The sequence below is a fragment of the Rhincodon typus genome, chromosome 23, assembly GCF_021869965.1.
Source record: "Rhincodon typus isolate 14 chromosome 23, sRhiTyp1.1, whole genome shotgun sequence".
Lineage (NCBI taxonomy): Eukaryota > Metazoa > Chordata > Chondrichthyes > Orectolobiformes > Rhincodontidae > Rhincodon > Rhincodon typus.
In genome coordinates, this window is record NC_063354.1 from 29,018,462 (window position 1) to 29,030,928 (window position 12,467).

At 39.6% G+C, this 12,467-nt stretch overlaps 1 protein-coding gene across 2 annotated transcripts in view; it reads right to left on the reverse strand.

Annotated features, from left to right (window-relative positions):
• Positions 1–950: 950 nt before the first annotated feature.
• Positions 951–12,467, reverse strand: part of tmem104 (transmembrane protein 104) — a 181,619-nt gene continuing 170,102 nt past the window's right edge. For both annotated transcript variants that reach the window (XM_020528955.2, XM_048611045.1), the window contains one exon: positions 951–2,898. In XM_020528955.2, coding sequence (XP_020384544.1) covers positions 2,141–2,898 — 758 coding nt within the window. In that variant the 3' untranslated portion in view covers positions 951–2,140. The remainder of the gene's footprint in view (positions 2,899–12,467) is intronic.

Below are 12,467 nucleotides of genomic sequence, written 5' to 3' on the forward strand. Positions count from 1 at the left end.
CCAATCACAACCTGAACTATCAACACCTTTTCCCCTAGCACTCTATAAACCCACCACAACCACTGGATAAATGCTGCTCACACACACTTCATGTCAGCTCTGAAGAGGAATCATCTAGACCTAAAATGTTAGCTTGGTCTCTCTCCATGGACGCTGCCTGATCCAGTGATCTCCAGCATTTATTGTTTTCAAAAGCAGGTGTTACATAGAAACACCACCTGCAAGTTGCTGTCCAACCTGCAAATCGTTCTGCCTTGCAAAAAGGTCACTGCTTTTTCAGTGTTGCTGGGTCAAAATCCTGGACCTCCCTCCCTAATGACATTGTGGGCCCACCTACACCAACTGGACTGTAGCTGTTCAAAGCAGCACTTCATCACCTTTTCAGGTATAACTGGAGATGGGCAACAAATGTCGTCCCAAACAACATCTAATCCCATTAAAAGATCCACTTCCTTCCTGTAGTGCTGCTTAACTTTAAAATACAAAACTTCCTCAGCCCCTCAATTGTTCCAAGTGATGCCCAATCATTAATAGATGGCCCTATCATGTAATCTGGCTTGTCATCCTTCTATTGATGCTTTACAGGAATGGGTAGCCTGGGGTGAAGAATAGGAACCGTAACTATTATCCTTCCTCCTGCTAGTGCAGCTATAATCCTATAATGCAACCTCCAGATTTCAGTCTGTGTAGCACACACAACTGAGCCCAAGTTTCTCAGCTTGCATGTCTACGCACCATACAGATGAAGGTGCATCACGACAAAAATGCTCAGGGGCTTTCCCAGATAATACCCACACTTGGCTGTTAAGTAATCTGTGCATTACTGAGTTTCACAGACTCGAGATATTCATAAAGGGACATGAAAGTGTAAACAAAAATCAGATAACCAGGACTATTACTGTCAATCATGCCCAAAATGATTGGCAGAGATGAGATTTCACTCAACACACTTGGATTTGAACACTTTATATAATAACAGAATGCAGAAATATACAGCATGTCAATCAACATCGAAATATATAACCTGTGTCCCAATTACACACCCATGTGCAGCTTCTTGTGTCCCACACAAAACATCACACACTGAGGTGATTAGTGAGTGAAGGCAAAGCCAATAGTGCACAAGATTGAGAAGAGACTGGTGACTGGACAGAGGTTGCATCGCTGCCTGCACTACTCATTTTAAAGGCCAATCTGGGCAGAATAGCTTCAACAATATCATGACACTCCTTTCACATAAATCTCTAAAGGGAGAAGAGTGTGTTTGAAAACAGACAGACCTGCATGGGTTGAGTAAACATGAAGCGCAAGGCACCTCACAGAGTACAAGGCACTGGACAGAAAGTAAGCAATGGGTGAGTGAGGTCATGGGGTCTATGGGACCAGACCAGACTCTGAGGACAGCAGGCTCTGACATGCTAGAGTTAAAATTAGACATTACGGTTCACCAAAGTGGCCTGTACAGCCCATTTGCTCACTAAGTGAGGAATAAAAAGTCTTCGTAAAACAAGCTTTTCCCTATTCAATCCAAATCAGATTTAAGTTCACAAGTGGCAGGAAATATCCAAACGGTATTGCTCAGATAGACATCAATTCAGTTACATGTTGCTCCATCTTGTAGAATTCCGAAGTATTTCTTAGACTCAGCCGTTTCCAACAGCTTTTACAATCCAAAGGTTGACAACTTTAAATGTTTGCAGTCGTTTCATTATTTGATTGTCAATAATTTTAAACTGTAGGGTAAAAAGGTTTTTTTGTATACAAGAATATTCCACACGGACATCAATAACAGACCATCTTTACCTGACCCACATTTAATTTTGTGTCAGGAGAACAGAATGGCATGAGAACAGAGTGTGTTGCTAGGTATGTCACATGATGCCAAGAGACAACTTACTTCAGTTATAAACCAGGAGTTGAAAATCTGATACTGATTATTGCCATAATGACAGATGTGGAGTGCATTATTTAAGGATTCATGTGCAGATGGAAAGTGCAAAACATGATATCATGAATACTTTAGACAGTTCACCATGAATTTAGCATATTTTGTCACAGTGAAATCATTTGGTGGTGCTTTGGAACAAAAACTGGCTTTTGAGTTTTGAACAATACAGGATGTCTCTCTCAGTGCAAAGGTTCAGGGTTTGGTTTCCACCAGCACAATGTTGGCTGTTACAAAGATGAAGCAAGACAATGACCACACCAACACAAAGAAAATCCAAAATATATGTTTGAAGGGAGATCTGTGCTTATTCCGAACATCATTACCAAATACAAGTTCAATGTCCTTCCTGCTGAAATAGGCCAAGCACGCAGGGATTACGTACTGAATCCCAGTGCCTGCATAAGAACCAGTAATGCCCACCAGAGTTTCCAAGTCATGGGTGCAGAACGCCACCAGTATAGGAGGAATGATGGTGATTAAAGGAAAGATAATTCGATCAATCAGCCATGGGTACATCCCCCCTTCTCTGTGGAAAACAGTCTTCCAGTTATTGCGTAACGTAACAGCAATTATTGGGAAGTTTGTGCTGATTGTAAAAACTGGAAAGAGTCCCAAGAAGTAGCGAATGAAGGGAACATTGATGACATTGCAATTGCTGGTGAAGTTGAGGGTGTACATGTCCTTCAGGTTACTGAAGCAGAAGATGGCTGTGAAGGACAGCAGGCTGTAGAAGGCTAGGATGAGCACATAGTCGACGAGGACCAGCTTGTTCATATGCTTCTTCTTACTGATGGGGGTAATGAGCGAGGGTAAGGAATGTTGACACATGAAGGAGTAGACGCACACACCAAACAAGGTGGGGATGCCAGAGAAGTTAGCGATTGGAGGATGGCCCTCTCCTGTACCCTTACCGATTCTGATCAAAGCCAAAATGATCATGATTATAAAAGCTGTAAGGCAAGGGGAGAGACAGTTGTCAGAAAACAAAACACCAATTTTGCACATCGTAGAACAAAAACCACAAGTAATACATGTAATAAAATCAGAAAATGCTGGAAATACCTGAGGTCAGACAATGCCTGTGAACAAACAGGGGGTTAATTTTCAAGCAAATGACCTTCAAAACTAGAAAGATTCAGAGACACAATGCACGTTAACCAAGTGCAGAGCCAGGGAAAAAAGGGAAGGTTGGAAAGACCAGAAAGAGAAAGCAAAACAAGGTGACAGGAAGGTGATTACATTACATGATCTTATAGCATGTACAGTACAAAAAACAAGCAATTCAACCAAAGCAAATGACAAGAGCATTTAAACTCTGATTAAAGCTTTTTTTACCCGTTCTTCCTCATTCAGCTATCAAGTTCAACTCTTTGTTCACCTGTCCCTTAAAATGGTCTTTTTACTCTTTCATAGGTTGTGGGTGTCACTGACAAGGTCAGCACAGTTACCCATCCCTAAATGCACCTCTTTATTCATTGTACCAGTTGCAAAGTTCTGAAATGCCCTCACTCAGCTACCAGCTCATTTTGTTACTGCCATCCACATTCAATCTAATGCACTGTCAACTACTCTGTTACTACTCAGAGCATTTACTCTTAGTAGCAATTTCATTTTTTTATAAACCAATGATAAGCAGACTGGTTTGTTGTCCCCATCATGCTTCATTTTACTTAAATATAGGTATAATATTAACTATCCATCAGAACTTTGGCACAGGACCTTCTAACACAACATTAAATGTAAAAAGATGGTGTAAATCAAAAAGATGGGGGCAATAGGCCAAGAACAAAAAGATGGATCAAGAGTAGATGTAACCAGAAAAGTTGAATTTTTATCAACAGATGCTATCTGGAAAAAAATGGGAGCAGTAATTATGACGCAATGGTCATTGAGCTCAGTCTAGAGTTCGGCAAGGTGTAAAGTACCCAATCAAAAGATGAGGTGCTGTTCTAAGTTTCCATTCAGCATCTCTGGAATGGCAGAAAACATCAAAACTAGAGGTCAAAAGTTAGGCTGGGGTGCACATTTAAAATGGTGAATATTGATGAACAAGGGGAGACAAGACCAGAAGAAACAAGTTCCATGGGGAAAGAACAGACTAAAACAATGGGTCTATCAGAACAGTCAGAGGCAACCTTGGGAAGGAGGTGGAAACATGTAGGACTAGGGGTCTTTCAGGTTGAGGGTTGCAGAGGGAAGCACTCCAGAGAAGACCAATGAGTCTGGGAAATTATGCCTTGCGTTCAGTGTTGAGGTTATGAGCCAATGGAAGATTTCTTCCACGTTCATTGGGTAGAGATGTGTTCAACAAATAACAGTGAAAAATAACACCTTTGGCAGGTGTTTAATAACCAGCATCTTAATTTGTTCATCGTCAAGATGGTAACCAGCAAAGTTTGGATCAATGCTGGCATTAATCAAATCCATATTCAATCCCAACAAATTGATAAAAAGGAGAGATTGTTTTTCCTCTACAGCAGATATAATTAGATAACTCTATTGCATCACCTCGGCTGGTCCAAAAGGTAAACCAGATGAATCTGAATTTCAACATCTAATAATGGTTACGTCCCTAAATGGGACATCCCTGCCTCAAACAATAGGCCTGAGTTCAAGTCCCACTCGTACCAGAGGTGCACAATGGCATCCCTGAACAGATGGAAGAGAAAATATGGTGCATTACTATACAATTTTCTATTTCCACAAAGCCCTAGTAAAATAAATAGAATTTCTCTCCCCTATGAAGCACGCCAGTAGTTGCCTGTAACCCCTGGGTGCATATCTGAAACTGGAGGTTTGGAGCACAACAGCTCAAGTAAAGTAGTCCCTCTCTGGCATCTATCTACACAGATCAAAAGAAGAGATCAAATTGGATTTTATTGTTTGTTCTATATATCAATTCAAAGAATCTGTCCTCTCCGCTCCATTCATAAGTTCTTGATTTTTTGATCATAGAGTGGAGAGGAAATATGCTGTAGGAGCCAATCCATTCCCATCAGGGAACCTATTTCTACTTAAATGCCCAAGCTAGTTCAGCTGAAATACTTACAAGATAGCTACCAAATCAGGTCTCAATAAACAATGACACACTGGGTTTAGTGCATCATGTGTTGCATTCCCTGGGTTTACAGTAGCTCCAGACTGGATACAACCTCCCAGAAAAGTTAGGAATAAATAACAGGAAAGGCAAGTTTAGCCTAAAGAATAAAAGAGTCAGAGTGGTGAGTAGCAACTATGCTGTTGAGTAATTGCTAGTTTTGGTTGCACAACAGAATTAAAACCATAATGCAGCTGACACTGGTGCTGTATTATCAGAGACATGATTTTTAATAAAAGCAATTAAACCAGGTTCTTCTCTGCAGGTAAGTATAAACAATTTCATGGCACTACTACCAATCAATGGATTGTGCTCTGTGCCCTGATGAATGCTTTAGTGCTCATTAGATACGAACAAAAAGCATTTAACTGATCATTTATCTCATTATTTTTTGTGGGACTTGCGTGGAGTTTGGTTACTGCATTTGTTACATTATAACAGTGACAATACTTCAAATGTACTTAATAGGATATCAAATCCTTTAGGACAGCTCAGTTTCAACCAGATTGTTCACAAGTTTGACATCCTACTTGACCAGGCTGACCACATCCATCTCTGCATTATCATTCATCCCCACATTATCATTCATCCCCACTCTTGCCTCAGGATTAACTTTCTGCTAACCACCATATCCATGCTTTTGCTACCTCCAAACTTGACAATGACAATGGTTTCTTGGTGAGCTTTCCATCTTCCACTCAATAAACATCAGTCTTTCAAAGCCCTGCTAACCATACGCATCTCAGATTCACCCTAGTCACCAGTCTCTGTTCTCTCTGAAGTACCTTGTTTCCCAGTTCAACAATACCTACTTAAAATCTGCATTACCACAAGCAAATCATTTTGTGGTCTCTGCTGCCTATCCACCAGCCCTATAATGCTCTGAGAACAGTGTTCCTCCAACTCCTGCCTCTAGTTTCTCATTTTCAATTACCTGAAGTGGTCTGCTTTCAGAAGCTTCTAAATTCTCCTCTAAATCTCTCACCTTGGTCTCAAACCAAGATTTTGTTCACCTTTCCTAATGTCACCTTTCACTGCCAATCTTGTCCGATTACACTCCTATAGATCATAGGCTGTTGGCTGTGAAATAGGTGACATACAAAATGCAGAATGGCATAGTAAACTGAAGCCCTCATGTCAAATTGACATGAAGAATCCATTCAACAGTCTGAGCTTCACTGAATCCTAAATCCTGTGAAATATTCAAAAGTTGAAGACTCTAAGGCTCCCTTTTTCAAATAGAAATTATGAATAATTTCTTTAAGCTGGTCACCGAGTGTATTCAATGCCCCATGATTCCCTGGATCATAAGAATTAAATGCTCCAATCCCACTGGATGCTCATAACTTGCACTGACATTTCCTCTTGTAGAAGTTTGTCAAGGCACCGTGCAAAGCATAGATAAAATGATTTATAGCTCCGATCATAAAAGGAATTCAAAAGGCATCATTCACCCATTATCTAAAACTATGAACTATTTCATAAAGGGTGACAGACACTCAGCGCACACTCTCACTTCTTGGACAAATGCCACACACACTTAACAGTTCTTCATTCAAATGATATCTCACTTGAATTAGACCCCCTGAATGATTGGAATTTAACAAGACTAATGACGTGCAAGTGCATAAAATAGGATATCTTTGGAATAAACTTTAAAAATTAATAGACAAAATTTTTATTTGAGAGCCAAAAGTGAAAAAGACAGATTTCAATTGCTGCAGATTATTTAACAAAAGCTACAATTTCTACATATCATAGCTTTCAATGATTAAACCCTCAGTTTTGGGATTGTTTCTAATTTTGTTTCATTTCCTGGGGTTACAGTATGATATATCTATGATGCACCATCCAGCAAGACTTTCTTCATTTTCAAGTATCAACAGGATAATTGACAACAAGGCATTGTTGTAGATTGTAACGCTAACTCCCACGTAGCTGTAGAGACAAGGGCGCACCAACCTAGATGGGTCCTGTTTGCCAAGTCTGATTTCTGAAGCCAAGTCATTGAAACCAATATTAGTGCCTGACTTTGATGCACAAATTCCATCTGGAGAAGGAACCTTTGGCATCTTTCTGGTTAATCATCATCTGATGTGTAATTGAAATTAAAACTAAACGAAATTGCCGGTCGATATTGATCGTAACAGAATTGCAGGCTGACAACAGTTTGTCTCGGTGTCAGAGACAAATTCCCTCCTGCAGCTGAACATCAGTTCGGTCAAATGTCAGGAAAGGCCAAGACAAGCAACCTGTGCCAGATGCCTGTGCTCTGCTCAGGTAAGCTAGCTCCAACCATTAGCATCTAGGTAATGGCATTCATTTTGTTAAGCAAAGCCATGGTTTAGACTACAAATGGGAAATGGCAATAAACAATAAAAAGGATGAATTGGAGGAGGATACATTTCAATAAATTTAAAAGACATTTACTTTAGCTGGACAAGTATCCAAGATTAGAGAGTAAAATAGAAAATTAAATGCAAAGTCTTCAAGGAGGACATTCCCATCAAGGACGGACACACTGGGACACCCAAATAAAATGATACAATAATAAATCAATAAAAGTAGATGCTTCCAATAGCTATCAAGTCTTAGTAGAAAATCAAAGAATGCCAAAAGTACACAGAAGTACTCAAAAAGGAAATGGGGGCAAAAGGAGTATGAGAATAGATTAGCAACTAACATAAAAGGGAACAGTGAAGAATTGCATAAATATTTAAAGAATAAAAGAAGGATATTCAAAAGGGAGGGCAGGGCCAATAAGAGATCAAACAGATTTTCATGTAGAGGTGTAAGGTGCGACTGAGGCACGATGCTTAGCTTGTATCTGCTTCATGCAAAGAAGGATGCTGCCATGTGCCAGTGAGAAAGGTGACAGTAGCAATACTGGCAGCTCCACATCATGGGTTGCATAAAGGCAGAGTTGGTACTCCAAACTAATAGCATGGCCTGGGTCATCATTCCTGCACTCCACTCCATCTTGCAACTCATACACTGAGATGCAGCGAACACAGGTTGGACAAGTGAAAGGACTTTCACCTATGGCTTCTGGGTCGACAAGGTTTGAGCATAAAAGAATCTGAGGGAATGCTAACTATCAGAAATACAAACCAGTCAAATGAGACATTAAACAGATATCAAATCTGATTTAAGTACACATAAAAGATTAAACTGAGGGTTCATGTGGTGCAACCATGCCCCCATCTATGGCTAAGAGGGCCTGAGTTCAAGTCTTACCTGCTCCAGAAGTGTGTGTCATAACAGGCCTAAATAGGTTCATTAAAAATACATAAAACACCAAATGGTACTATTTCAAATAACAGCATGGAAGTTATCCCACTTGTCCAAGCTAGTATTTATCAGAATTAGAGTCAATATCATAAAAACTAGATTGTGATCATTATCACACGGATATGAGAGAGTACACCGCTCAAAATTGGCTGCCATGTTTCCTTTATTACAGGAATGGCTACTCTTCAAAGGCATTTCATTGGCTGTGAAACACATCCAGTTATCATCAACTATTTCATAAATTTAAGTCTTATTTTTCCACAAACACTTCCATAGCAGCATGGATACAGCATGCAAAATATTCCTCAGATCAGAAACTCCCTCCACAGTCTCAAACATCTACAGGGAAAGTGCAGTATGAGCTAATCGCAGAGGGAACCTCCTTGTTCAGTATTGCAGGGGTACATGACAGCTATCAAAAGATAAAATGCACAGAATCATTAGACCACAGAAAAGGCAGACCGCTGGTGTCAATTAGACAGCAGAACTAAGCTATAAAGATCATCAGTTCAGGCCAAGTTACCACATCACATCAGTCATCAATTGAAGTCAAAACATTGCCTCGAGTTTCAGGAAGTACAGAACCTCTTCTTAGGAAAGGCTCTTCCTGTCTTACAATACCTGGAAATAAATCCATTGTGAAGGTCAAGTATTTTGTTTGATAAATATTTCTTTGGTCTATTTTAGTAATTTTCTGAACCCAATCAAATTGTTGAGATGAGAAGGAAGAATGACCTGAACAACAGAATGCTCCCTGCGTCCTACCCAGAGACTCATTTACCTCGGTTTATGATTCTTTGGAGTTAAGGCCACTCAAACCACCTGTTCTTTGGTTTGTATTACAGCTGCTGGCTTATCCCAGGAAATTGTTCATGACCTCAGGGGCATACTCTCAGTCCTAATGACTGAAGTTCATTCTCTTGACAACTGTCTACTTGCTGCTACTTGTACATTGTTCAGCTACAATACCTTTACTCCCGTTTATCGAGGCAATAATGGGTGATTCTTTTATTCCTTCAACCGTCAACTTTGGCTGTGATATTCTCTTAAAATAAAGCTTCATGTGCCATACAAGCCTAATCAGCAGCTCCCATTCTAATATTGTACTCAACATCTCACAATACTCCATACAATTCCAAATGAGCCCCAAACAGTTTTTCTAATCCCAGTACTGCACACAACCCCACACACATCCCCAAAGCTCAACTGTGCTAGAGAAAACTGTCACATCACAAAACATATGCAAACCAGAGCAATAAAAGGGACATCCACAGAGTCTGCTAAAAACTACTGTGCTCACACGTATGTTTGGTGGACAGAGGACAGCACTGTGATAAATTGAATTAGACCCTCAGAACAGAAATGATAATTACTTCAATGCAAACATCCTTGTACAGAGACTAGGTAGATAAAGAGTGTAAGGTCTGTATCTAAACTGCATGTTACCTGTAAACACCTCATTAAACTGGAGTATTAAGCACCATAAACCTTGATTATAAAAGCTACACTAACTGGTAAGCAAGCATCAGTGGGCAGTCAGCCTTTCCTGGATCTCAGTGCAGTTCCACCTGCTCCTGCAGTAATCACTAATGCGCTCAGAACATGGAGTTCAGACAGCGTGCTCTCTGTCTGCGCAAGCATCTGTCCCTGGGCAAATTTCAGTTACAAGGGGCACTGGAACAGACAGAATTGGAGACAGCAGAGTCTATTCAGCAAAGGGTCTTGTCAAATCAAAATTCTCATATCACTATTAGAATCTGTCAACAGGATGCAATCAGCTATTGAAACCTGCTCTGCCACTCAAATCAAGATTGATTGGCATTTCAACTGAATATCTCTTGATATCATAACGTAACGAAAAAGTTTTTAGTTTTGATGCAGAGCAGGTGGACAGAGGTTCCAGACTTCCACTTCTGCATGAAGCACTTATCACCATCTCAAAATGGCCCAACTATAATTTCACGTTTTCAACTCTTACTGAGTTACCCTCCCAAAGCAAAAGATTTACACAACTCTAACATCACACCCAATCCATTGGCAAAACTTAAGCAAGGGCAAACAGCGAATCATCCTTAATTTTCTGCCCTCATCCTATTTTTAAAATAGTCATCGATTTTGCCATTTTCTTACTACTGCAATGTCAACAAACCTCAAATATCTGCGCTGTTTTTATTCTCAAAACTAATTAAACTAATCTTTTGGCCATCAAAATTAATATCTCGCATAGGTCAGGAATATTGTATTTTAGGACATTTCATTCTGGTGAACATACAATATAAACATTGATTGTTGTTGCCATCTCTCATTAGCTTTTAGTAATTTCTGTACTTGAATCCTTGAATTTTTGTTGCTCCACAGTACTTAAATTTATCATTCTGATCAGTCTTTCTTGGGTCAAAGACCTCACTAAATTTCTCCACACTGAATTTCATTTGCCACTTTTTGCGAACTGCCCCTTGTTACCTGCAACAATTTACACTGTCAAGTCTTCCAGAAAAGTAAATATAATGCTCTTTCCTTTCACTTAAGTCAGTGAAAAGTATAGATAAATACTCTGCAGTAATTAGAAACAAATGTCACTTACCTACTCAAAGAAATTGCAATTAGATTAGTTAGGCATAACCTTTTTACAAATCTACCTATGGGACAAATCCCATCTGATGTGCTCATATTTAAATGTTTACTGTGTCCCTAAAGAAGAGATCCTAGGAACTCTCCTACAACTGTTGAGAGACTGCAAGGTCTATAATTATCTCCCCTCCTTAATGGTGTGACAATGCAAACTTTCAACTAAAACAGGCAATTCTTGAGCTAAGTATGGTTTGGAACGCTATTCAAACTATCCACAAAAGGCAATAAGTTTTGCATCCTGGGTATTAAATTTGTCTTAGCTGGAGGGCAGTTGCACTGAATATCATTGCGTCAATAACCACATTCACATTCAGCATTACATTTTAAAGAGGCTTACAGTATGTTTTCTCCAAGTCCACTTTCCATCATTCCCAAGTTACCTAACATTCTTCCTTTTATTATGCAAATTCATTAGCTTTTGTGGTTTGCTCATGTGTTTTTAAGACTTAAACGAACATGCAAAAGTAAAGATGAAGGAACAATTCAGTTGTCAATCTGACCCAATCACCCTCCCTCAAATCTCCTGCAATGCTTTTCACAAGATTCTCCTCCCCAATTTATCTTACACACAGTGTGTAATGTAAAACAATTTACAGTATGTCAATCATTTTCTCAACTATAATACAGGAGTGTTAGATTTTTAAGTTTAGACCATAGTTGTCTCATTATCCATTGGTACCCTCAATAGTAGCAATGCACTTTTTGATTCAATTACGGGACATGGGCATCACTGGCTGACCAGCATTTATCACCCATCCTTAGCCACCCTTGAGAAAAGGTGGTACCGAGCTGCCTTCTTGAACTGCTGCAATCCACCTGTAGGTCGACTCAATGTCCTCAGGAAGGGAAATCCAGGATTTTGACCCAGCAACAAGAGCGAGAAAGCACGAGAGCGCGAGAGAGCAAAAAGGGAAAAAAATAATCAAAAATAAATCTTGGGAGCCAAGAATATTTTTGAACCATTTCTGGGAATATTGAATGTCTAATTCAAGGTCGGCATAGCATGTACCACAGTGCTCTTATTTTCCAGTTGTGTTGAAGGTTCTCTTCTGTACTTTAAAGTACAAGTTACCTGCAAAAACAGTGCACAAGTAAAAGTCCAAAATATGAAATCTTATTGTCATTCTTTCAGCTATCAAATGGAAGCTTGCATTTCTTTTTACTAAATGCAGTCTCTAGAGATTAGATTAGAGTTCATAACACAATAACAATCTTCAGCTTCCTCAACGACTTATCCAGCTGTCAAAAGGCTAGGAATGGGACTATTTAATGATGATCGCAGTGTTCACTTCCATTTTCAATTCCCCGCATAACAAAGCGCCCATACTTGTGGATGGCAGTACCTGGACAATGTACAGGCTGACAAAATGGTAGGTAACATCATACAACACAGGTGCCAATTATGACAAAAACACAAACAGTACTCCTTGACCTTCAATAACAACAGTACTACCAGAATTCTCACCATTAACAGCTATTGACCAGAAACTGAAGTGAACA